Source organism: Peromyscus leucopus, chromosome 8b (genome assembly GCF_004664715.2).
Source record: "Peromyscus leucopus breed LL Stock chromosome 8b, UCI_PerLeu_2.1, whole genome shotgun sequence".
Lineage (NCBI taxonomy): Eukaryota > Metazoa > Chordata > Mammalia > Rodentia > Cricetidae > Peromyscus > Peromyscus leucopus.
The window spans coordinates 52,756,536-52,782,129 of NC_051086.1; the positions used below are offsets into that span (position 1 = coordinate 52,756,536).

The 25,594-nt window shown below is 54.6% G+C and overlaps 4 protein-coding genes and 1 long non-coding RNA gene across 6 annotated transcripts; 1 reads left to right on the plus strand and 4 right to left on the minus strand.

The window, feature by feature from the left end:
- Positions 1 to 781: 781 nt before the first annotated feature.
- Positions 782 to 5,825, minus strand: Spem3 (SPEM family member 3). Its single transcript, XM_028869327.2, is given in 4 exon segments — positions 782 to 3,545; positions 3,548 to 4,783; positions 4,891 to 4,948; positions 5,232 to 5,825. Coding segments are annotated over 4 exon segments (3,957 nt in total). The 5' UTR covers positions 5,370 to 5,825; the 3' UTR covers positions 782 to 1,020.
- Positions 5,826 to 6,224: 399 nt separating this feature from the next.
- Spem2 (SPEM family member 2) lies at positions 6,225 to 8,184 on the minus strand. Its single transcript, XM_037201223.1, has 3 exons — positions 7,979 to 8,184; positions 7,766 to 7,823; positions 6,225 to 7,610 (listed from the first exon to the last, which is right to left on the minus strand). Exons 1-3 carry the CDS (start codon positions 8,114 to 8,116, stop codon positions 6,292 to 6,294), a joined length of 1,515 nt encoding a protein of 504 aa, XP_037057118.1. The 5' UTR covers positions 8,117 to 8,184; the 3' UTR covers positions 6,225 to 6,291.
- LOC119086994 lies at positions 7,830 to 8,492 on the plus strand. Its single transcript, XR_005090407.1, has 2 exons — positions 7,830 to 7,956; positions 8,337 to 8,492. It is a non-coding gene; the product is annotated as an uncharacterized LOC119086994 (long non-coding RNA).
- A 2,431-nt stretch (positions 8,493 to 10,923) lies between these two features.
- Spem1 (spermatid maturation 1) lies at positions 10,924 to 12,215 on the minus strand. The gene is made up of 3 exons (XM_028869561.2): positions 11,996 to 12,215; positions 11,849 to 11,906; positions 10,924 to 11,697 (listed from the first exon to the last, which is right to left on the minus strand). The coding sequence occupies exons 1-3, from the start codon at positions 12,137 to 12,139 to the stop codon at positions 10,955 to 10,957; spliced, it is 945 nt and encodes a 314-aa protein (XP_028725394.1). The 5' UTR covers positions 12,140 to 12,215; the 3' UTR covers positions 10,924 to 10,954.
- An 845-nt stretch (positions 12,216 to 13,060) lies between these two features.
- On the minus strand, positions 13,061 to 24,758 carry Nlgn2 (neuroligin 2). 2 transcript variants are annotated; one of them, XM_028869472.2, is made up of 7 exons: positions 24,210 to 24,757; positions 20,726 to 20,776; positions 18,533 to 18,682; positions 18,184 to 18,369; positions 17,887 to 18,079; positions 16,915 to 17,511; positions 13,061 to 15,952 (listed from the first exon to the last, which is right to left on the minus strand). In XM_028869472.2, the coding sequence occupies exons 1-7, from the start codon at positions 24,673 to 24,675 to the stop codon at positions 15,076 to 15,078; spliced, it is 2,520 nt and encodes an 839-aa protein (XP_028725305.1). In that variant the 5' UTR covers positions 24,676 to 24,757; the 3' UTR covers positions 13,061 to 15,075. The 2 variants fall into 2 exon arrangements, with proteins under 2 accessions (XP_028725305.1, XP_028725306.1); XM_028869473.2 differs by lacking the exon at positions 20,726 to 20,776 and having other exon boundaries at positions 24,210 to 24,758.
- Positions 24,759 to 25,594: the final 836 nt, after the last annotated feature.

Below are 25,594 nucleotides of genomic sequence, written 5' to 3' on the forward strand. Positions count from 1 at the left end.
ATGAGTTAATAGCTAGCCTGGGCTACATAGCAAAAGCCTGTCTCAATTTTTTTTTCTATGGCAAAAATGTCCCGAGACTTTGCTGTCTGGCTACACATGGGTGTCAGAACTCAAAAATGTAGCGACTGAAGAACAGAATTTCAATTGGTTCTGTCTTCTGAGACAGGTCTTTGCTATGGCTCTGTCTGGACTCAGAATGGAAATCACCTTGCCTCAGCCTTCTACATTCTGATCTTACAGGTGTGCACTACTCTACCCAGCTCAGAGTTTCTTTTTTCTTTTTTGAGACCAGGTCTATGCAGCCCTATCCTAAGAGCTTATATAGACCAGGCTGGTCTTGAACCCACAGAGTTCAATCCCTGCCTCTGCCTCCTGAGTGCTGGGATTAAAGGCGTTCACTGCTACGCCCACCTTAAATTTGTTTTTTTATGTGTGTGGGTAATTGCCTGCATATATGTCTGTGTACCATGTGTGCAGTGCCCACAGACACCAAAAGATGAGATGGCATTGAGTCCCTGGACCTGGAGTTACAAACTACTACTCACCCACCAGATGAATGCTGGGAATTGAACCTGAGTCCTCTAGAAGAGCAATATGTGCTCCTAACAGATGAGCCATCTCTCCAGGCCCCTCAGAATCTTTTTTTTTTTTTTTTTTTTTTGATACAGGGTCCCAAGTATGCTGATCTTGAACTCATTATGTAGCTGAGGATGACTTTGAACTCCTGATCCTCCTCCCTCCACCTGCCAAGTGCTGGCTTTTAGAGATGTGCAACACAATGCTTGGTGAGAATTTTCAGTTTTAATTGACATCCTATGAGTCACATTTGGATAGTGGCTACTATCTTTTTCCCTAAAACACAGCTCTTGAGCCTGGAAGAGAAAGGGCTTGACTATGGAGCTGTGGAGAAAGAATAGGGACGTGTTAATTCCATGTCTCTTTAAGATGAGGATGGTCAATACAAGTAGTAGTGCTGGGATGAAGCGCCTCAAACAACCACAGAATGATTCTCTTGCCTCTTTATTCCTGATGCATATTTGCCCCCTCTTTGTTCAAGGTCCTCATCACATTTTGATATCCCCATTCCTTCTGGGTCTCCTCTGAGTTTTTAAGTGCTTCTTGGCGAGAGCGCCTGGGAGACAGAGCCTCACACTTATCCCTGCCAGTTGCCAACTGTTTCTGGCGGGAATCAAAGACCACATGACCTGTCCGGGTGCCTGGTCCAGGGCAGTGGGGCTTCCAGTTGATTTTGGGAGGCATAGACATCTGGCGATACTTCTGGCAGGCTGACGGGACGGGATCTACAGCGTGGTACACCCAGTCCTGGCTGTCTAGCCGCCGGGAGGGTGGTTGCAGCTCAATTAGGACAGGTACCTCTGACAAAGTTTTCAGGTCAGGGGAGAGCACTTGGGCCTTGGAAGGGCAGGGGCCTTGGTTGACTGGGACAGAAGTCCAGGACACCTGCTGCTCTGTATTGTCCTTCTGAGGATTCATTTTACATACAAGGGATTTCACTGGGGAAGATGCCAGCTTTAGTATCTGAAGTGGGCCCAAGACTTGGGCAGAACCAGTACCTGGAGCAAAGGTGGTTTTTTTGTTGAGGCCAGACTCTGGGGTAAGGCCTGAGTCCTTACAGGGGCCAACCTGCTGGGTAAGGCCTGAAGTCTTGAAGCCAGAGCCTTGGCCAAGTGCCGGGTTCTGGTGATTGCTAGAATCTTGATTGATTGCTGGGCACTCCTGAAGGTTAGGGTCTCGGCCATGTTCTGAACTGTAAATGCCAACATCTTGGTTTAGGTCTGATCTTCTTTCTGCTGTGGTGACATTGATTAGGCAGGAATTCTTGTGGGAGTTGGTGTCTTGGTTTAGATCTGGGACTCTGTAGATTCCAGGATTTTGAGTAAGGCCTAAATTCTTGTAGTCTCCTGAGTCCTGTGTGAAACCTGAGCTCTTGTGAAGGTAAGAGATTTGGACATGGCCTGGGCTCTTGGGGGAACTAGAGTCCTGGGTAAGTCCTGAGTTTTTGTTAATTTCAGAGTCTTGGGTATGGCACGGGTTCTTCTGTGGTCTAGAGTCTTGGGTAAGGCCTACATTCCTGCAGATTCCTGGATGTTGTACATTTCCTGAAACATTGTTACCTCCAGAATTGTGAGAGGAGTCTGGCCACTTTTGGTCCCCTACTGGGGAGAGACCTTTATTTTTGTTGATTACAGTGTCTTGGGTTAATGCACCATTCCTGTAGACAACAGAGTCTTGCATAAAGCTCAACGTCCTCTGACCAGATGTTTGATTGAATATTATATTCTTGTGGAGGTTGGAAGGTTGGATGAAACCTAAGTTCCTAAGGGCACCGGCATCTTGGATAGCAACTGAACTCCTCAAGCCAGAATCTGGAGTGGTACCTAGATTCTTTTGAAGGCAAGGGTCTTGGGAAATGTTTGGATTCATGCAGAGGTAAGGATCTTGAGTATAGCCTGGAAACTTGTAGAAACCTGAGTTCTTGTGGAGGCATGGATTCAGGGTAAAGCCTGGGTCTTGGGTAAGGCTTGGGTTCTTCTGGAGTCTTGGATCTTGGGTAAGGCCTAGATTCTTCTGGAGTCCTGGATTTGGGGTAAGGTCTGGGTTTTTCTGGAGTCCTGGATTTGGGGCAAGACTTGGGCTCTTCTGGAGTCCTGGATCTTGGGTAAGGCCTGGGTTCTTCTGGAGTCCTGGATCTTGGGTAAGGCCTGAGTTCTTCTGGAGGCCTGGATTTGGAGTAAGGCCTGGGTTCTTCTGGAGGCCTGGATTTGGGACAAGGCTTGGGTTCCTCTGGAGGCCTGGATTTGGGACAAGGCTTGGGTTCTTCCGGAGGCCTGGATTTGGGACAAGGCTTGGGTTCTTCTGGAGGCCTGGAACTTGGGTAAGGCCTGGGTTCCTGGGAACTCTAGATTCCTTGGCAAGGGATGGGGTCTTTTGAAGGCCAAAGCCTTGGTTAAGGTTTTGATTCTCAGGGTTTGGGGGTTGGATTAAGGTTTGAGAAATGGTGGAGAACTGAGAAGGGACAGAGAAATGAGGGGAAGAGACAGTCTGAGGAGACTTGGAGTTTGAGAGAATGGTGGGAGTTTGTGGTAAATTGGAGTGCTTCTGAGGGTTCGACTGAGGAACAGCAAATGTCCTGGGAGAAACTAGCGGCAGAGCGAGAGTGCACGGAGGTGGGGTGCCGGGCAGTGTGCTCTGAGCAGCACTTGGAGTATGCAAACAAGGCTTAGAGGGAGTGGCGTTCTGGGTGTAGACCAGGAACTTGGGGTAGACTGGAGCCTGGGAGTCTTCGCCTTTGGTCTCAGAGCAGCAAGGATGAAAGCCACAGTCAAGGGAGGTCTTGGGCTGGGGGAACTTCTCTTTGGCATTGTCCGAGGTCTTCCAGTCCATGGTCCCCAACTTCAGGTAACCAAGTATAGGCCCGGCAGGAGGCTCAGCACGGCCCCCACCATGCTGCTTTTGTGTCTCTTCAGCAGGACCAGAATTTACCAGGCCCTTCACCTCCTGGGGCCTGGAGAGGGTGTTCGAGCCTTCCTGAAACACCTCGAGTTCTCGGAGGCGTTCTGCGTTACTCTGAGGGCATCATAGACCATGTGGCCAGTGGAGAAGCCGGGGTCAAAGGTAGCCAGCATGGAAGGAACGGGAGGTAGAGTAGGGTTAGAGGTGGTGACAGGGACATGAGCAGAGGCTTGAGTCGTCGTCACGGTCATGGACAGTGCTAGGGCAGGGGCCGGGGAGCGGGCTGGGACAGGGGCTGGGGCAGGGGTCGGCCTAGGCCCTGGGATGCGGTCGTACAAATGAAGGAGGGAATGGGGTGGGGCATGTGTGGAGGCTTGAGATGTTGTTTGCTCGGGGACATTAGCTTGGGGGTGGGTCAAGGTGTGTACTAGGATTTGGACTGGGTCACGGCCTGGGGACTGGAAGGCAGCATGTGCACGAGCCTGGGTTGGGGACTGAGGTAATGTATGGGCTGAGGGTTGCTCGGGGCTGTGGGCTAAACCCTGAGCTTGGGTTGGGGCTGGTACCTGGAGTGTGATACGGGGCGGGGCCTGATCCAAGATATGGGCTTGATTATGGGTTGGGGCCTGGGCTGGGGGATAGGATGGGGTGGGGGCTGGGTTATGGGATGGGGTTGGGGGTGAAGCATTGGCTGGTATTGGGGCTTCACCGAGGGCTGGGGTAGGAGCTGAGACAAAATCAGGTGCGTGGGTTGGTGGGGTATAGGCTGAGGTGTGCTCAAGACCCTGTGCCCTGAGTTGAGTGGGTTCTGAGGTCTGAGTCTGGGACGGAGCGGAGGGGAGCTCGTGGGTGTTGGTCGAAGAATAGGTTAGAGCCTGGGCTTGAGCATGGGGTGGACTGTCATCTGGTGCTTTAGTCTTGTTCTCTTGGGGTGAAGAAGGTGGAACCATGTTCAGCTTGTGTATTTTTGGAATCTGGGGAGAAATCTCTGGCCTGGAAAAGAAAGGATCCTGGATCTTCATGACTGTGGCCTGAGGGGCTTCCCCAGCTCCCATTGGTCCCTCTTTCCACAATTCCCATGGAGCTTCCGTGGGAGCTCTGCCATGTCCGCACTGGGGTGGCATCCAGCAGCACCTAGAAATGTTCTCGTCGTTTGTGTCTGGTACCCAAGAGTCAAAGTGACTGGCATGCCCAAACAGGAAACTGGGGCGGCGGGGAAATCGGGAAGAAATCCTTGAGTACAGGTTCTTGGGGTCTGCAGTACAACGCGTGCACATGGGTCGGCCGTTTAGATCAGCAGGTTGCTTGTCTGCAGAGAGAGGAGGACGGGAAAGGACAGGGTGCCCAGGTGGGCATCGGGACAGTGACAAAGGGGACAAGTCACATCTCCAGGAGACCCTGTAGGAGCCCACTCACCTTTGGGGAAAAAGTGATGGAATAGAATCCGCAGTGAGTTCTTCAGATGCTTCCAGAGCTGAGGGAAGCAGAGGAAGGAGAGCCCAGAAGTGCGGTGAGCCCTGAAGGCCGACATTCCTCTGGCCATATCCCAACGGCCCACCCACATCAGCCCCTGGAACAACCCGGCTCTCAGGCTATAAGCATGGTAGCACATGCCTATAATTACAGAACTCAGGAGACCTAGGCGGGAAGATCTTACGTTTGGGATTCAAACAGGGCCACATAGTGAGACTTTGTCTCAAAGCAAACAACCAAAGCCCAGAGCCCCCTCCGCCCTGCTGCCTAGACCCTGCCCTGACCAGAGTCACCACATTGATTCCCACGTTGAGCAAGATGAAGCTGCCCAGAATCAGAAGAATTGAATCTCCTAAATCCTGGCATTTCCTGAGGTTGGTGCCAGAGCATGCTTGGGCTCCATGGTAGACTTGTTCACCCATGACAGGGGGTCCCAGGATTACCTAGGCCCCGTAGCCCCCACATACTGGGAGGCAGACTCCCCTAGTGGGGGAGGGGAGGAGGACTGAGTCATAATGGGGCAGGTGATTGGGATCACAATGAGCTGGTGGAAGAGCCCAGAATGAAGTTCCCTGGTAACCAAGCCTGGGTAACCTGTGCCTTAGGCTGGCCAGCACCTCTCCCTTTTACCAACCATTCCCCCTGAGTGTTGTGATTCACTCAGCTCAAACTTGCCTCCTGCCTTCACTCCCGCAGTTGAAAACCCAGAATTTCACCCCCTGATCACGCACGCCTAAGACTGGGAAGCCCTTGACCTCAGGGACCTGGCTGAAACCTAGAGCCTTGGTCTTCTTCCTACACTTGGCCCCAAGCTTTTATCTGCCTGGTGTCTGACCTCAGTTTCTTTTTCTCCCTTTCCCCCCCCCCAAATTTATTTTATGTATATGAGTGTCTCGACTGCATATATGTGTGCCACATGTATTCCTGGTATACATGCAGGTCAGAAGAGGACATCAGGCCCCCTGGAACTGGAGTTACAAATGGTTATGAGTCACCACGTGGGTGCTGGGAACCGAACCCAGGTCCTCTGCAAAAGCAGCCAGCACTCAGCCAAAGAGCCACCTTCTCTAAGTCCTGATCTGTTTCTTGAGCAGAGCTGGGTCAGTCCCTTTGGGGAAAAGGAAGAACTGAAGCAAGGTGATTTGCAGTTTAAGACATTTCAGACAGGATCGAGAGGGGGCTACAGGCGGGAGCATCATGCCAAGGAAGCGGCTGGTTTCTCACATCAGGAATCCCAGGCTGATGAAGGGAGAGGCACTTCCAAACCACCAACAAGGGTTTCTCCACTCTTTCTCTTTATTCCTTTCTCCATGCCCCGCTCCACTGCCCACATCCGCGTGCTGGTCAGTTAAGTTTCCCCGTCCGACTCCTGTGCAGAGACGGCCTTGAGGCCGAGGTGGACGGTGGTGGCAATGAGCTAGCCCGCCCTCTGTTCTCCTGGACCTGCCTCTTCAGCTCCAGGCTGTCATACACCTGGTAGCTGGCATTGCCACCTGGATTCCGACTGAGCGGAATAAAGGTGGTTGGAGGCGGAGTTGGATCAGAACCCTGCACTTCAGGCGAGGCCTGAGAGGAGTGAGGGATCATCAGGCCGGAGCTGGCAGCTGGGGCCCGTTGGTAGGAAGTCTCACCCAGCGCCGTGAGCGAGGTAGAAGTAGTCAGAGGGTGCCGGGAGGGGAAGACGTCAGTCCAGTCGGCGGTCCGCCTGCGGATCTCGTGGGACTCCCGGGAGCTGTAGCCCATGTGTCCGGTGGACTGCGGCGGGCTGTAGTTGGGTTGGCTGTGAGTGTAGCTAGGGAGGTTCTGCCGGTAGGCCTGGGAGGAGCTGTGCTCCCGGTAGCCCTGGGCCTCTGGCCTGGGGTTCCTGCTCACAAAGGCCGCCGGTGGCTCAGAGCCCTCCGCCCCACGCCGCCGCTGCTCCCAGGCATCGTGGGGTACGTGCCCCCCTGAAGAGAAAGGGCTGTAGCCCACAGTGACCCAGGAGGGGTTAGGAAGCAGCCAGCGGGCGGGTGCCGGGGATGAGGCCCACTGCTCAGCTTCCACGTTACCCCAAATCCGGGACTGGGAGTAATGGGGGCCGAAGGTCTGCAGCCTCAGCTCTGACTTGGCCTCTACCCGCTTGGGCAGGCGGCGCAGCTCCGGGGACAGGTAGAGAGAGGGCAACGGGAGGCTGGCCAGGATTCCGCCCTGGCGGCCCCACAGTCCCACATTGGAGGCCAGACGCGTCGGCTTATAAAAACCGCCCCAGCCCCGGGACGGGTGTTTGGGGTGCGGGCAGGACTGGTCGTCCTCCGGAAGGGAATCCCGGTCTTCCAGGTCAAAAAAGGGCAGCGGCCTCGGCTGTGACGTCCTGTGGCTTTGAGGTTGCTTGCAGAAGGGTAGGCAGCGGCGGGAGAGCGGCCTGCTGTTTCGAAGCCTCCGCTGGTGGCCGTAGCGGCCCGGTGGGAAGCGGATGTGGCTGCCCGGTGGGTGGCGGCTGCGGCAGCGCCTGCGGCGGCGGCGATGCTTGCCGCTATAGCGCTGACGGAGATAGTGGTAGGAAGAGGAGCCGTGTGTGGGTTGCGCCATCTTCACTTGTACAGGGTCCAGGATGCAATGGATGTGCACGTCCTGGATGTTGGCTGGGAGCGCTCTCGGGGGATATTCGGTAGCCTGGACTACTTCTGTTGCAGAACAAGAGCCGAAAAGTTCAGGGTTAAGAACGCTTGGCCCTGGTGCTTTTTTTTTTTTTTTTTTTTTTTTTTTAGGAGCCGTGTGTGTGTGTGTGTGTGTGTGTGTGTGTGTGTGTGTGTGTGTGGCTATTGTCTAGCATACTCACTGTTCTGATTCATCCAAAAGGTCATCTTGTCTAAGGCGTTCTGGAGCCCATGCCACATCTGGGGGTGGTGGGGAGATGGGAGTGAAGACCGGCTTTCTAATACCATCTCCAGTCCCAACGATCCCACCCATCTCTGCAAGTGGAGCAAGCCTGTCGCTGGCTTCTCTACTCAGCCTTCTTCATCCCTACGGGTGAGCCACAGTAACCACTGACCACAGTTGTCACGTTGATGCCGATGTTGACGAGAATGATGAGACCCAGCAGCAGGAAGAAGATGTCTTCAGCATCCTGGGGGCTGTCTGGGTATTGATTGCAGCATCCCAGGGTGCCGGGCCATAGCTGGTTTTCCATGGTGGGGGGGTCCTAAGGCCACCTGGGCCAACCCCCCCCCCACCCAGCCCACCCACCCCACACTGTATCCATGCTAGTATCGAGAGATGCTTACTGTCTGGGAGAGGGAGCCAGGTCATAATGAGGCAGGTTGGAGTCATAATGGAGAGGTGGCTGCTCTTTCACTCACTCATGTGACCCCTTGCATGACAAGTTTTATCCTTTGCCTTCCATTTGCTAGAACATGGCCCCCAGGTACTGGAGTTCAGTCTTCCCCGCCTCCACTCTTAACCCCACGTCTGGTTCCTGATCAGAAAGTATGGCAGCTATAGTCATGAGACAATCTTCACAGAGTCAAAATATCCATAAAGGATTTCATTGCTCTTCTGACACACGGCCACACGTGTAGGCTGTGGATATGTCGCATCTCGTGCCTGCTTTGAGGTCGCCATCGACAGGGATGACGACGACACCTAGCAGTGCCTGCTCTTCCCCATCCCGACCATTTCCTCGTCCTAATCGTCCGTGTCCAGCGCTGGCTCATTTGCTTCAGCAACACACAGACGTCCACCTTGCTGAGATTGCTGTCCCTGCCCACTACCAACATCCACGGTGGTCCTCCTTCCTTCCCAAGAAACTGTCTGCCCATCAATCCACCCCTACTCCAAGTTGAAAAGCCACCAAAAACCACAGCACAGCATGGTAGCGATGAAAAGCATGGACTTGTCAGGCCTAGCTGCTGGAGAGGCTGAGGCAAGAAGAGGTCTAGTTCCAGGCCCTCCTGGAGCTAGTGGTACCATCTAAATCTCACACACAAACACACACACCAGTGTAGTGAAGAGGTAGAGTACTTGCCAAACACGTTTACTCGGCACTAGAAAAAAAAAATTAAACAGTCCACACAGTTAACAAAGTATAAAATGATGTAATTGTTGATATGACAAAGGTTAACAATCACTTGTCATGAATGTAACACCCAGATTGCAAGTGTGGGTTGTTTGCGTTTGTTTTGATGAATCTAGCAGGAGATATAGAGACGGCTCAGCAGTTCAGAGTGCGTACTGCTCTTGCAGAGGACCCAAGTTTAGTTCCCAGCACTCAGGTTGGGTGGCTCACAATTACTTAGAACTTCAGTTCCAGAGGATCCGACGCCCTCTTCTGGACTCCACTGCAACTGCACTCAAGTGCACATATCTGCACTCACATAGACATCTAATTTAAAAAACAAAAATCTTTAAAAAGAAAAAGAAAAAGAGAGGCCAGGTATGGTGTGGCACATGCCTTTAACCCACATTCCAGATGCAGAGGCAGGGCGGATCTCTATGAGTTCAAGGCCACACAGTAAGAAGACCCTGTCTCATAAAGATAAAACAGGGTCTTATGTAATCCTTCCTGGCCTGGAACTCAAGATCAAACTGGCCTTGCACTTGCAACAAGCATTCTACCTTTGCCTCCAGAGTGCTGGGATTAGAGGCAGGCGCCCCCCACCTCCCCACCCCACCCCTGCCAACAGTCATTTTCCCCTGTTTTTTGAGACAGGGTCTCATGTAAACCAGGGTGACCTTGGCAAACTTCGTAGTTAAGGAATTCCTTGAACTCCTTGATCTTCCTGCTTCCATCTGCCAATCAAGAATGTCTCCTACAGCAAACTATTTAGCAGAAATGGAGGAAAGGTGTTTCTTATGGTCTCCAAATACACAGTACGTGCTTACCATGTGCCCATAGAATAAAAATAACTTGAAATGATCAATCACCTTTCGTTCGTGTGTTTTGTTTCCCTGATACGGTTGGTATCTTGCTATCATAGCCCCATCTATCCTAGAACTGGGTATGTAAACCTGTCTGGCTTTAAACTTGCAGTGATCATCCTGCCTCAGCTTCCCGAGTCCTGGGATTACAGGCCTGTGCTACCACTCAACTTCAATAACTCCAGCTGGATGTAAACAGACAAGGTGATTCACAGAAAATATGCTCACATTCCAGGAATCCATCTAGTATGAAAGGTGATGTCCAGTACCTTCAGCCTGGGGTCACATGATCTCTTGTTCCCAAGCTTATGTGTGCACATGCCTAGGAGAATCTCAGCCAGTCTGACAGCAGGACAGGAGTCGTTTCTCTTCTGGCCAGTGGATGGAATATTTGGAGGTCACGTGGTAAAATGTAGGCTGGGCTGATCCACTAGCAGGAATGGGGATGTGGGGGTAGAAGGTCTTAAGGCTGTGAACATGGTCCCTGATGTCTGTGGCCACAAGCAAGTCAATTGACTGAAGCCTCCACCTTCCCTTTGTGGACATGTAACCATATGAGGCATAAAACCACACAAGCCTGAGACATTAGGGACGGCGTCTCTTTAAGAGTGTCCCTATTATTTTACCTACTGCTTCTAAGTCTATTCAAAAGGGTTGCAGGAACTTCAGGTTTTGCCTGGAAGATCATGAGGGCCTAGAGACCCTCCATCGAAAACATCTTTGCCCAAAGAAACTAGGGCATTAGAGGGACCCCTGTTTCTGTTGGATCTGGAGCCTAAACCTGGGCTCCTCAGACCGCTGAGCTAGGTCCGTGGGGCCTGAGGTCTTTCCTCTAGTTCAGGACTGCCTGGGGATCTGGCTGGATTTGGTGGCTTCTCTGGGCACTAAAGAAAACAGGGTAGAGGCAGTTGGGAGTCTTGGAACCAAGAAGGGCCTTGAGAAGGGCTCAGGACAGGGCCTATGAAGGCAAGAAGTTGACAAGGGTCCCCAGGGCTCTCTAGGCCCTGTTTCAAGGGAAGTCATTCTCAGCAACCAGGGATTCTGGGCACTCTGAGGACCCTCCCCCAGACTACCACAAACTACGTCCTCTCTCCTTTTTATTTTCCCCCAGTCATCTTCCCTTCAGGGGACGATACACCCAATCTTTGCTTGTCCCCTCAACTGTGCTGGATCCAGAAACCAAGGGGTAACAGTGAGACAAAGCTTCTACCTCGCGGGTCAGTTCTCGAAGCCTGCGCCGCACATCTCGGGCATCATACACTATTCGGCCCGAGGAACGGCGCCGAGGTATTTCAGGGATGTTTGCTGGACCCAGGAAGGTTGGTGAGGCAGGCTGGCACGGTGCTTGCTCACCCTCAGCACCTGCCCCTGGCCCCACCCCATTGTTTTTATGGCTCAAAGCCTCTGGGTTGGGAGGTGGAGGGTTCACAGTATACACATAGGCCTCTAGGCCCTGCTCTGACCGGATCTCTGTTTTGAGAGGCCTTCCCTCTACCGTTGGTTGGAAACGGATGGTCTGGGGAGGTTGCTCTAGACCATCCTGAGTCCAGGGTTCCCAGATCTCCTGCAGGGGTTGGAAGCTTTCCCAGTCCTTAGGACCATCCCAGTGGCGGGAGCAGATGGCCTGACACTGATGCGGAGGCCTCTCCTCATCGGTGTCAGGGGCCCAAGCTGTCGGCCGGTGGGCACGGTGGGCACGGCGAGACTGGGAAGCTCTGCGGCGGTGTCGACGAGTGGGTGGGGGGGTCACGGTCATTTTCATGGGGTCCATGGTACATCGAAGATGGACTTCAGGGTAGGTCTGTTTCCTCAAGGGCTGGATCTGCCTCCCAGGTGAGTATAGTTGAGTAGTTTCTGTGGAGGAGGGAGAGGCTGGCTTCTCCACAGAGGTAAGGTGGGGCTCTGGGAGAGGAGCTGCTCCAGCCATTAAGGAACAGCTCAGGGTCGGGTGGGACAGAAGCCTGGTTTCTGCTTCCCCTAGGCCCCAACCTCTCGCCGTTCTTACCTTTCTCACAAATGATATGGAATATTCGGTGTAAGATGATGCGGAGTCGGCTCCAGAGCTAGGTACAGGAGGACATGGTGACCACGAGTAGGTTCTCGTAACCGGGCCTGCCTCCCAGCCACCCCAGCCACCCCTTCCATCCCTGACCAGGGTCACCAAATTGATGCCAATGTTAATACAGATGATGAGACCCAACAGTATCAGAATGGAGTTTCCCACGTCCTGGCAGTTGTTGCTGTTGGGGTTTTGATAGGAGTCCCACTCAGACCGTGACCGCTCAGCCATGGCCATGGCGGTCCCTAGGGCCACCAGGGCCCTTAGGCCCCCAACCCACTAACCCTAGTGCCCAGTGACCTGCTAGCCTGACCCAGAGGGGTCCTGAGAGTGACCGGGTCACAATGATGCTGAGGCTTTCCCTCATAATGTGCCAAGGTGATACTCTCAAGGTGCCATGCCCAGGATTGACCCTTCAGCCTTAGTCCAGACCTTGGCAGAGACCAAACCCTTTACCTTACAGTCAGCCTCCTGGGAGAGCCCACAGACTCTCTAACCATTGGGCATCTGCCCTCTTCGGTTCTTCTTCCTTCTAAAACAACACCGGACTCTAGACACTCCCCTCCACACACACATCTCCTGATCTTGGCCTCTACATAGCCAGGAGTGACCTTGAACTCCTGATCCTGTCTCTACCTATCTACTGGGATTACAGTGCGCACCATGTCTAGCACTTTTTTTTAAAATCATTTATTTATTACGTGTACAGTATTCTGCCTGCATGTGTCCCTGCAGGCCAGAAGAGGGCACCAGATCTCATTACAGATGGTTATGAGCCACCATGTGGTTGCTGAGAATTGAACTCAGAACCTCTGGAAGAACAGCAAGTGCTCTTAACCTCCAAGCCATCTCTCCAGTTCAGCATTTTCTTTCTTTCTTTCTTTTTTTCTTTTAAAGACATGTAGTCCAGGCTGGTCTTGAGTTCATGATCCCTCCGCAACAGCCGCCTGGATGCTATGTTTACAAGTGTTTGTGACTATTTGATCATCCTGTCTTTACCTCAGCCATCCATTCCCGTCATTAAAGCACCCTTACTCTTGCTATTTCCCCTCAGATCTCAGGAGTTTCCTGAAAAGGGGAACTACTTCCCACCACCTTCCAACAGACACAACCAGGGCTGGGCACCCCCCCCCCTTCTAACATAACAGCAGACACACCAACAGTTAAACTTTTTATATTTACAATATTCTCTTCATCTTTTGCCAGGTTTAAAAATGTGTACAGAGCCGCAAAGGGTTGGGGTGGGGACATGGGATTGTTTGGAAAGGGGCTGGGCATTGGAGTCCGTGGCTGTATCATGGGGTCCCCCAGCCCCTCCCCCTCACACCCCAGCTCTGAGGAATCCACTTACAGGGCTCAGGGCCCAGGTTGATAGCATTTGGAAGGCATGGCTGTTCCAAGAATTGCTAGACCAGGCAGGGGAATGGGCCAGAAAAGAACTTCGTTTCCATGGGTGGAAGGCGGGAAAAGGACAGGGGACTCAAGACCAAGGATTCTGGATCTGGGCATCAGTAGAAGACAGCACCCCACCCCTCTACAAGTTTGGCACTAACATCCCACGGAAAGCCACACAATACATGAGTATTCGGTCACACCTCCACCGGTGTCCCTTAAAACCTTTCCTGACATCGTTCTTGTCCCCAGAGGTCCAAACACAAAGAGCTCTGGGCAGCTGCTTCCCACATTGCCTTTCAAAACCTTCCTGCTGGTGTCTGCCCAAGCCCTGTCCTCCACGGCCCCCTCCATCTGCTCCTCCTCGGTGCAGCTGACCTCATTCTCCCCAACCTCTCCGCGTAACCTTTTCCCCTGGCTCCTCCCCTCCCCCTTCTGTGGCTCCTTTCCTTCAGCTCAGCCAATCAGGAAGGGGAGGCAGGTCAAAGAGGGTGAAGAGAGCGGGCTGGTCTGACCCTGAGATGGGGAGAGCGTCGAAGAAGGAGCCAGTGATGGAGAATGAGGAACAAAGGCGGATACGGAGACGTGACATGGGGCTGAGACATGAGGGATGGGGACTTAGCTGCCACCTGTCCTTGGCATTTCCCTTCCCTGGACTAGGACTTAGGGGATCCTTGGCACATTTTTGAGTCTCCCAACCCCACTAACCAGTTTGGCACGGATGAGCAATGATCTCAAGGACTGAGGGAAAGCTGTCCTCAGGCCCCGTGAGGGCTTAGGTCAAACATGCATGGCCTCGTGTGTGACATGTGCCATGCCCCCACATTCTCCCACCTCAGCATCTCCCTTCAAGTGTGTACTTCCCCGTGGCATCTGTCAGTCTGAAGTCTGTTCCTACCTGCCTTGTCAGGAGGAATTGTGTGCTGGGCCTGAGGTGCGGGGGGATGCGGGGAAGTGCTGGGGAGAGCGGGACCCTCTGCCTGGGAAACACACATCCACATGCGAGAACATGTTTCCATTCCGTGAAATGTGTCCTGGACCATGGGCAGGTAAGTTTCCAGGCAGTCCTGGGATGCACAGATCTCCTCCCTTTCCTCTGGCAGGAAATCTGTGTTGTCTGTGGAAGGCGGGGGGCCTCCAGGGAGAACATGCTTCACCTGACTTGTGCCATGGGGGAGAAACATGCTTTTCAGGGTGGAGGGGAGAGGGGTCCAGGGGGCCTGTGATTTCCTTGCTGTTTCCCCAGGCATCACTCTGTATAGTCTGGTGTGGCCAAGGGCCACTGTATGTGAACACATCACTTCCAGGGTCTCCAGGGGGTGGGGTGGGGAGGAGGGCAAAGGCATGAGGGAACAGGATTCTGGGGTACAAATCTCCGCAGAAATTCTTTGAGGGGGGCCAACGTGTGTCCAGGGCGGCAAAAAACAAAACAAAACAAAACACCTCACCCTGCACATGGGAAAACACCCCCTCATGAGGAAAGCAACCTTCACGTGGGAAAAAAAGACTTCCACATTGCCACACACCGAAGACTGGTGTCCCGAGGGAGGGCAAAGACACCCCCAGGTGTTCAAAGGCCCAGGTCCAGAGAAGAGAATGGGCTTCTCTGCTTGGGGAAAAACTTGCATCCCAGTGAGGAATCCCATGTCCACCTTAGCGCTGCTCCTCGGCGTCCGACAAATCCACGGTGGGGGGGAAAGCCTGGTGCCAAGTCCTCCTCCCTGCCTTCAAGTGGCCTGGGCTGGGGAGGGTGAGGGAGGCAGGCCTCCCCAAGCCGCCCCCTATACCCGCGTGGTGGAGTGGGGGTGGGGCAGCGTGTTGTTGTGGCTGGTAGCAGTAGGAGGGGGAGGTGGGAAGGGCCCAAAGGGATGGAGGGAAGGAGGTGGGGGCGGGGGCGGGGGCCCCAGGCCACTGGGCAGCAGGGTCAGGGCCCCCGGGGCCAAGAGAGGCACATCGTCCGGTGCCCGGCGTAAGGCCAGGGTGTAGTCGGGTGGGCAGGCAGGGCGCAGGGCCTCAGCAGGGTCCGCCCCGACACCCCCACCCCGCTTCAGCTGCAGGGACACCAGCTCCTCCTCCGGAGGCAGCTCCCGGCCGGCCGTGGGGAGCAGGGGGCCCCCGCCGGGCACCCCTGAGCCTGAGCCTCCGGGTGGGCTAAGGCGCCGGCACCGGAGCTCCTGCCGCCGGTCCCGCTTGTAGTAGAGGGCGGCAAAGGCAAGGATGTTGAGGAAGAGGAGGGAGGCTCCCACGGCCACGGTGACGCTCAGCTCCGTGGAGTAGTCCCGCGAGTCACCAGGGAAGCGGTCATAGGCCCTCGGGCCAGGGTCAATGTCGGACTCGGGCGGCAGGGTGGCGGGCGGGGGTGGCCGGCGGGTGCCGGAAGTGCCGGGGCCGGGGGTGCGGGGTGGCCAGCGCGTGGCGTAGGGCGGCAGGCGGGTGGTGGTGGTGAAGAGCTCCGTGTGCAGGTTGTGCAGGTGAGGCACGAGCTCCAGCCAGAAGGCCACCTTGTTGGCACGGTAGTTGTCGCGCACGCGCGGCTTCAAGCCTATGTGCAGGTACTGCTTCTCCTTGCTGTTGAACTTGCTCCACACCACCTCCTCGAAGCGGTTGGGCTTCGTGTGGATGAACTTGGTGTCCTGTGGCACCGGCTGGTTGGGGTCACTGTGGGCACAGGAGGGCAAGGAGAGGCGTGAGGGTGAGGGGGCTCCTGAGGAGCAGCCGCAGCGGAGGAGGGGGGAGAAGTTCGGAGACCCGGAGAGGGCTGCACCTCTAGAGCTAGAAGAGCCTGGACATGGTGGTGCATGCCTGCAACCCCAGCACTCAAGAGGGGGGGCCTGGGCTAAGTAGTGAGAGCTTGTCAGAGAGACAGAGACAGAGAGGAGAGACACACAGAGAGACAGAGACAGAGAGACGGGGGAGAGGAGAGAGGAGACAGAGAGAGACAGACAGACAGATGGGGGGCGGAGAGGAGACAGAGAGAGAGAGACAGACAGACAGACGGGGGGGGCGGAGAGGAGACACAGAGAGAGAGAGAGAGAGAGAGAGAGAGAGAGAGAGAGAGAGAGAGAGAGAGAGAAACAGGTGGGCAACCCAAAAATTATGAAGACAGACTGCAGAGACAGAGATGAAGTTAGAAGAGTTAGCCAGCGACACAGAGCTCAGACAGACAGACAGAAACGGAGAGACAAGGGCCCATGAGAGACAGCCAGGGGACAGGAAGACAGCCCTGGGGAGAGCAGTCCAGAGACAAAAACCAAAGCGTGCAAAGAAGTCAGTGGACTTCAGGAAAGAGACAGACGCCCTGACAGACAGACAGAAACCCAAACCCTCTACACTCAGATGCAGATCAAGGTGGTCAGCCAGCGGCCACGGCAAAGCCACCCAGAAAGTCCACCCCAGAAAAGACGGGGACCTTCCTAATGCCAGTGAGTCCCCGACCCTCGGTGCCTGAATACAAACGCAGTTTGTCTCAGGAGAGCAAGGGGAGGTAAGAGCCAGTGTCTTCCTAGAGGCGTGGTGGCTGTGTGAGGCGAGGTGGGAAGGAGAAGCCGCCGGGGACGGCAAAGGGACCTCAGCCCACAGGGGTGTCCCACCCAGCCCCCCCTGGGCCCTCTGGCCCTCACCCAGTCTTGGCGAAGTTGGTCCAGTAGGTCATGACCACTGCGCTGAGCATGACGTCATTCTTGGAGAAGTTGCAGGGGAAGAGATCGGTGGCGCCTACCATGGGGACCCCAAAGACGTAGGGCAGCTCGTCCCCGTGGGCGGCGTCAGCCCACTCCGGCCGGCCCTCGGCCTGGCAGTGGTGGTAGAAAGTGTAGAAGTAGACGGGGGATTGGTAGTCGGCATGCAGCTTGGCAGTGGCCACAGCCGGGGCCACCCACTGGTGGTCGGTAAAGAGTGCCAGCAGGGTCTTCCGCCGCATCTCGCCATTGTCCCGGTCAGCCCAGTCCGTATACATGAACTTAATGGTCTCCCGAAGCACGTCCTTGCCCTCCGGATACCCATACAAGTTGTCCACAAAGTTGGAGACCGTGAAGTCAAAGGCGCTGGCGGACACGCCATCCTCACTCTCTGCAGAGTCCTCCACGAACTTGAGACCCTCTCCCTGGTTGACACCAATGAGCATGTCGTAGTTGAGGAATTCTCCCTGCTGCATGAGGATCTCGGGGTCATCGGGAACTACGTCGCCGTCCACCACAGGCCCAAAGGCGATGTGGTAGCTGCGGAGAAGGGGGCAAGGTCTCACCATCCAGTTCTGGCCTCCTCTAGACCCATGGCCTCCTAAGTCATACACGGGTGCTCCCCTCTGCCTAGAAAACCCTCCTCCACGACTGGAAGACTCTTAGAGTCCTTCATGGCGTTTGGATTTCTCTGGATAGCCACCTAAAGCATTCTGTGAAACCCTGTGCTTGAGCTATGTGATGCGGTGACCTTCACTTGAGGGAGGCTGCTAAGGGACAGCCACTAGGGGGGTCTGGAGCCCATTTCTCCTTGCCCACTATAATGTCCCCAGGAACTTCTCGCCGCCAAGCCATCTCCTCAGAACCAGCTAGGACCTGTACAGACCTGAACCCAGCCCTCTCCCGCCCCCATACCGGGCAGGCTGCACATCCTGATCCACGAGCTCCCTGGAAGACTTCCGGCGCAGACACTCCACAGCCTCGGTGCTGTCCTCGCGGTCACAGCCCACTTTGGCTGCCAGCAGCCGCGTGTACTTGAGCGGCTGATAGTTGACAGACCAGCTGGAAATGGCGGTGCCACTCTGAGCAATGGCCTTCTGGAAGAGTCCTGGTGGGACAGGCAGACCTCAGGCTAGACTGTATCAGCCCCTAAGAAGGAGAGGCTAGGTAGGGTCCAGGGAAAGGGAAGGCAGGGGAGGAGGCGGCTGGTACCTTCTGAATGGTGGGAGAGGATCAGCAGGTTGACACAGGAGGCCCCCGCACCAGACCCAAAGATGGTGATGCGTTCAGGGTCACCTCCAAAGTGGGCAATGTTTTCACTGAGCCAGCGCAGGGCCTGGATCTGGTCCAGGAGCCCATAGTTGCCTTTTGCAGCCTGATCACCAGTGCTGAGAAAACCTAGGGGTGAAAGAAGGGGCTCCCTGGAGGTGCCGCATCGACCCTACCCCCTCTGCAGGGAGCTCAGTGCACTCTAAGTCTCTAAGGCTCTTCTCGGGAGGACCAGGCCCACCAGCACTGCCTCCCAGACTCTGCCCCCCAAGAATTGGTTGCCCACCCTCACCGAGCACCCCAAGACGGTAGTTGAGCGTGGCTACGATGACATTGCCATAGGCAGCCAGGACTGAGCCGTCGAACATGTTCCCAGTGCCCTCCATGTAGGAGCCGCCATGTAGAAACAGCATCACTGGTTTCTTCCCAGAGTCCCGGATATCTGCGTGGGAAGGGGGTGGCAGGTGGGCCAGGAGATCGGGGACAAGGACACAGTCAGACCAGAAGCAGCACTTTCGGAGCTCCCAGGCCTTCTGAGGACCAGCCTGGAGCTCGGGAGACTTGTCACTACCATCCCTGGCGGGGGGGCAAGACCGGATTCCCCTCCCTCCCTCCCCAGCTAACCCTAGAGGAAGGCTCCTCTTCATCATTGGCTAGCATGACTCCAAGTACTTCACCAAATGTTGGGCACACTTTCCAAGAGGCCCAACAGAGGCCAAGGGTAGGAAGTGGCCCTCCTCAGGGCTTCTGCTGAAGCCAGGGACCCCTCCACACACACAACAAAACTCCTTCCTGCTCCTGGGTAGAGCCGACCAAGGCTGGGACTAGGGCTGGAGGTGCTGGGAGGGTCCTGGCATCGCCTCAGACTCAGGCTTGGGCCTCAGCTCCACATGGCACCCTAGTCTGTGGGTGAGGGGTGCCAGGCCCTAGGGTCCCTGGGGGCTTGGTCTCCTCCCCGCCCTAATTCCTTTCTAGGTCACCTCCCCAGTTACCATGGCAACCCCCAGCCTAATTACTGTGGCAGGAGGAGGCAGTGTGGGAAAGAGCCTGCTTAATGAAGTCAGAGTAGAGCTCTGACTCTTGGACTCCCCGCCCTCCAAACTGGCCTGTCCTCCACTGAAGCCCGCTTGCCATAGTCTAGAAGAATCTTCTCCATAGGTGCCCCAGGCAGCAAGGCCAGGAAGTTCTGGACCGGGCTAAGGAATGAACATTCTTAGAGGGTGCGTGGGAGTCTGGAGGGCTTGTCGGGGTCCTCAAGACTCCGGCCTACCTCCCCGCTGCTACCCTGATTTCACTGAAGTCCCAAGGCTGGGGTCAACTCCAGCTCACTCGAACTCTCGTCATACTTGGTGGGCATGCTCAGTGGCAGAATTCTTGTTTAACACCTGCCATGGGAGCCAGGTTTGGGCCCCTACAGCTCATAGCCAGCACCTGTGCCAACACAGAAGGTCAACCTGCAAGCCATAGGGCATGCATGCCCTTTCCAAGCCTCCAGGCTGGCTTTCTGCCTCCTGCTCTGAGATCTTCTCTGAGTCTCTGGACTTCTCTCTGTGTCCACCCATAAGAGCCCGCCACCGCTTCCAGCCCTAACTTGACACAAGTCTCCAGCGGGCGGGCGGGCTGGTGACAATGTCCTTCCTTCCAGGGTCCTGTCCTAAATGTCTTCATTCTCGCCCACCCTCCCCCAAGCCCTCTCCCGGTGTGGGGGGAGGGTGTTAGAAAGGGAAGGAGCAGGAAGAGGGGCGGGGCAACAAGATTTCAAAACCGACAACAAAAACCAGGGTCAAGAAAGAAGAAAGAAAGAAAAAACAACAACAAAAAAAGCAAGAAGCTCTTGGGGCAGATTCAACAAGAAAAGAAAAAACAAAAAGCTCCATTTGGGAAAAAAAGAAAACAAGAAAAAAATTCTTTGCGTTATTTCAAAATTTTGTAGTGAAACTTCAAGATATTGGGCCCTGTTTTTAAAAATTTCCAAATTCTTTGATTTGTTTCAGATGTTTACATTTTTTTTTTTTTAAATCTGGCAGGCTTTTGGTTAGAAATTGTAACAGGTTTCTGATGTTTTGATTAATGTCATTAATTTGTCCATTTTTTTCAAATATTATTTTGCTTCAAATTAAAACTTTTTTTTTTTTCAAATGGTACATTTCACATGTTGCAAAACAGTCCAGATTTCTTTCAAACTCTCAACATCTTGTCCAATTTTTTTTCCCTGGCAATCCAATTCCTTTTCATTCTCCCACCTCACTTTCACCGTGGCTAGCTTTTCTCACAGGTTAACTAGTGGGTCCAACATTGTTCAAATTTTGTTTGAAGTTTTCATAGTTCTTTTTTCCAATTATTTAAATTTTTTCTTTTCTTTTTCATTTTTAGTTGGGAGAACGACTGAGGGGCCTTGAGGGCTATAGGGACATTTAGTTAGGGGCAGGGCCATCAACGTCCTCTTCAAAGCAACCACATGCATCAGCGGGATTTTTAAATCTACCTGTGTCTGGCGGATTGAGCGTCGCCTCGTCACGTTTTTTTGTGAGCGGACCTAAGACCGGGAACACAAAACAGAGAAAAAAGGACAATTTTGTGGGGAAAGATGGGGGTCAGGGGAGGTGGTAGATGGGGAGGGGAGGAGAGAAAGCAGAAAAGGGGAGGGTGGGGAGAGGCAGAAAAAATAAGCCAAAAAAAGCAAAATTTGTTTGCAAGAAAAAGAAACCAAGAAAAGAGAAAAACGTTTCTATAACCCAATTTTTCCCCTCCCCAGAAAAAGTCATGCCCCAAAGAAAAGGTGGGTTTGGGGGTGGGGTGCCTGAGTGGGCTGAGGCTCTCTTGAGACACAGGGACTTAAGTGGAAAGGATTTGGCTTTTTGGTGTGTTTGCTATTTGCTGGAAATGAAATAGTGTTAGGGGGAGGGGGTGGAGGGGAGCCCAGGGACACCAAGGCTGGCCTGCCACCCAGGCCATCTTTCACGCAGGCTCCTTTCAGGGCCAGCCACGTGCTACGGGCTGCCCACCTCAGGTTGTAAGAGGAGGCTGCGCAGAGAGGACTCTGCTTCCCTTTGCATCAGAGGGTAGGATGGGCTGGGGGCAGACCACCCCGTAGCTCAGTAGCTCATTGCCTCCAGAAGCCCTCTGCTGCCGACTGAGGGGCTGTGGTACATCAGCCAGGGCTGCCCACCTGCCCATCTACCCAGCCTCACCCACCAGTACTTCTCTTCCATCCACACTCACAGGCCTGGCTTCTTGTCCCAGTTCCCCAATGTGGGCAGAGCAGGGAAAGGGGTCATCAGGTCTTGCCCTCCACTCCAACTTATCCCCTCCACACTCCCACCAACCTCCTCCCTTGCCCAGGCCTCTTCTCCTCCCCACCAAATTGTGATTTTCCTCCCCCACAGGATCACCAGCCCCACCCTAGGTCCACTGCTAAAGAGCCCTCCTCCCCCTTGGGGATATTCGTCTGCCAACAGCATACAGGAAGCAGCGCTTGGGCCGGTCTGACACACGAAGTAGGTGTTGGCGGGGAGACAAAATGGTCCTAACATCAGGAAAAGTCCCAGACCGCCCAGAGCCCAGACCGTTCTGGATTTGGGGGTTAGTCAGGGGAGCGCTGGATCTGAACAGTCTCAGGGAGTTCCCCACGCTGACTGGCTTTCCCCAAAGCTCAAGGAGGGATGGGTCAACGAGGCTCAGGCTAGCACTAACCGACTAACTAACCGATGATCCACTTGCGAACAGGGTCTCTATTTCGTGAGAGGATATGGGTAGGGATGAAGTCAGCAGGCTATTCATGACCGTAAAGCTATGAAGTGTGTGTGTGTGTGTGTGTGTGTGTGTGTGTGTGTGTGTGTGTGTGCGCGCGTGCGCGTGCGAACCACTTCCTCCTGGAGCTGGTGTGAAGATTCAGTGAGATCACCTGATGTGCCAGGCCCCAGTCAGGTCTGCAATATGCAAAGGCTAAAAATACAGAAGGTGTGGGAATGAGCAGTGCGGAGGCAGGGGAGAGACAATTTGTGTGGAGATGGAGTGGACAGTCCAGCGGTGAGAAGTGTCAGGTGTTTCACACGGCAGTGATGAGAAAGCTCCCAAGAGGGAGACATGAGTGGATAAGCCTATGTGAAAATGTGGGTGGCATCGATCATGGCGGCTCATGCCTGTAAACCCAGCACTCAGGAGGTTAAAGCAAGAAGATTATCAAAAGTGTAAGGCTAGCCTGGGCTTCATAGTGAGTTCTAGGCAAGTTTAGGTTACGAGAGTGAGACCCTGTCTCAAAAAAACCACACACATGCACGGGCGTGTGTGCGCTCTCTCTCTCTCTCTCTCTCTCTCTGTGTGTGTGTGTGTGTGTGTGTGTGTGTGTGTGTGAGAGAGAGAGAGAGAGAGAGAGAGAGAGAGAGAGAGAGAGAGAGAGAGCAATGGAGAGTAGTGTTGTGGGGCATCTGTGGGAGATATTAAGGTGAAGAACTCCTAAGTGAAAGGGCAGAAAGATCTTGTGGCGAGGTTGTTAGAAGTCATGGTTTTACAGGGGGAGGGGAACTCACTAGTCTGCAGGGCTGGAATGAGGGGCAGCAGTTGGTCCATATGAGCGAGATGAGGATGGAAATGGACAGGTTAAGGCATATGAGTCATTCTGTGATTGGCAGGAGAGGAATCTTGGTGCAAGGTATAAGCTGTTAGTACTGGACCTTTCAGAAGGGTGAACTCCAGACAGGAGATGGAGTAAATGAAGTGTTGAGGATGCTGTCGACACCTGTCAACAAGTCTGTGTGCAGGGTATGTGGGCATAAAATGCACATGTGGGCATGACCAGAGCACACAATTTGCATCCAGGGATACTGGAAAGTTGGAGTCTGTGTGAGTAATGGGAATACCATTTCAGGGAAGTATTGGGCATGTGTTGTGTACTCTGTGAAGGGGTTGGGAGCTGTAACTGTTAAGATATTGGAGCACACGGTCAACTAGGCAAATGGTCATTTGGAGCAGTTGAGATTCAGTTACTGTAGAACTTTAGTACACAGTGCAGGCGTATGGGATTCCGCAGGGGCTCCTATTGCCGGGCCTGAATGTAAAGTTACCAGACACAGTTGCTGGAGGAAGCGTGCAGCGGAGTCTGCTCCGTGAAGGTGTTGAAATGTCTTGGAACGGTGAGATTGTATGTCAGAAGGGTAATGTGGGGGCTCTTTGTGATGCTGTGGTCCCACCCTTGGGTAGCTGGGATCTGTTGCAGACCGTAGAAGAGGTTCTGATTAATCTTGGTGTGCAGAAGGTCGCTGAGTGGAAAGCTATCCGGGAGCAGGTGCTGGGGTGAACAGGAATTCATTCACAAGAACAGCGTCTCAGCCCCAAGGAAAATGTTCGGATGGGTTGTTGTGCTGTGTGTGGACCGGCGTGAGTGGAAGAAGCTTCCCTGACCTTTGTGTGTAAGTTTCTGAGGACAGAACTCTCCCATAAGAAGTCACTGAGTGCCCCTCACAAGGATTCTCAACTCAGATAAAGGACTGATAGGTGCCATATGATAGAGAGAAGTCAAGGCAGGTGGGCCTGAGGATGGGGCTCTGCGTGGTATGGCTGGAAGCAAAATGTGGATGTAGTTAAGTAGGAGAAGGCAGGGGTAAGGCTGGAGTGACTGAGCAAGCCATGGAGACATCCACCACCTGAACACCAGCCATCAACATTAAGTATCTGACAGTGTGCCTCTTTAGGGAGAGGATGGGCGAGCCTGACCTAATGCCAGCTACCCTTCCTTCTGGGGCACAAAGAGTTTCTGCTGTGGAAGAGGCTATTTATGGGATGCTCCTAGGACTGCCTGAGAAGCAGGCACCCTTACCTGGGAGATGCGCGGAGGCTTGCAGGGACATACTGCCCCTCATTGCCCATTAGGGCCCAGCTTAGGGGCAGGAGTCGGTCCTGTGCTTGAGGGTCTGCGTGTGCGTTTGTGGGCTGTGTCCACAGGGTGCCCGGCCTTGTGCCCGTGCCCTTACCGTCCTCAGTGGGCACGTAGAGGTTGAGGTACAGGCAGTCCTCGCTCTGGTTCTGCACGTAGGTGGCGGCCGCCTCCAAGTTGTCGGTGAACCACACAGGCAGCATGATGGCCGGCAGGGCCCCGTGCAGGTTCTGCGGGCAGGCGGGCGGCAGGGTGGTGGCGTTGCGCACGCCGGGCCACGAGGCCGGTGCCTCCGGCGGCTGGAAGCGGCGGGCGCCCAAGGGCGGCGTGGCGTAGGGCACGCCCAAGAACTGCACGACCGGACCCAGGATCTCGTTGTTGAGCTCGCGCCGCACGCCGCGCACTCGCCCGTAGGCTGTGTTCACTACCGGGAAGCGCTCCTCCCCGAGGCTGCCGAGGCCCAGGCCCGGGCCGCCCGGGGCGCCGCCGCCGCCGCCGCCGGGACCTCCTCCTCCCCGTTGAGCCCCAGCCAGCCCCACCAGACACAACGCCAGGAGCCACATGCTGATTGGGGGACCCCCCCTCCCTCCCCTGACCCCCCCCTCGGAGAGAGAGAGAAGGGGGGAGAGGGAGGGAGGCCCCCCTCGCCCCAGGAGGGAGGAGGGGGCGGGGAAAGGAAGGAGGAGGGGGACGGGTAGGGACCTGGGTTAGAAGGGACAGAAGAGGGGTCTGTTCCTCTCCATGGAGGGGGCGAGGGGTGGGGAAGGGGAGGAAGGTGGGAGGAGGTGCAGGCAGGCCCAACCTGCCCGGTGACCACCGGTGACAGGGGAGGACAGGGGACCCGGAGAGGGTGTGCAAGATACAGACAGACAAACAGACAGAAAAATACAGAGAGGTGGAGGAAGGGAAGGGAGATTGGATGGGGAGGACAGGAAGGACGGGGAAACAAGAGACAAGTGGTTAGTGGCTTGAATTTCAGATCAAGTTGCCCCTTTCTCCCACCCACAGACCCCCCAACACCTCTCCCCTCCCCCCAGCTGCCCTCCTCCCCTCCGCAGAGACCCAAGTTTGGGGTGGAGTCAGATGTGGTAAATGTCCAGGGCAGGGGCAGAGAAGGGAACTTCCCGGACTCAAGGGTGCCCCTTTTCTGCCTCAGTCCCTCCCAGGCAGGCTCCCCCTAGGGACACAGGACTTCCAGTCCCCACTTCCCTGGGAGACAATGAGACAGACGAGGAAGAGAAAATAAAAATACCAAGTCATTAATTAGCAGGAAGTGGCGGGTTTGTTTATACGTGTTAATTACTCCTGAGCTGTAATTTCATGGCGCTGAACCCCCATCCCAGGCCAGACTCTGGGCCTTCTTGGACTACAAGCCCCCCGTGGTGCCTCCTGTCCCCATCAATGTATCATTCCCTAAGGATTTGTGCACTCGGGAACCCCTCTCTTTCTCCTCAGGCCCTTCCATGTCTTCCCTTGGAAGTT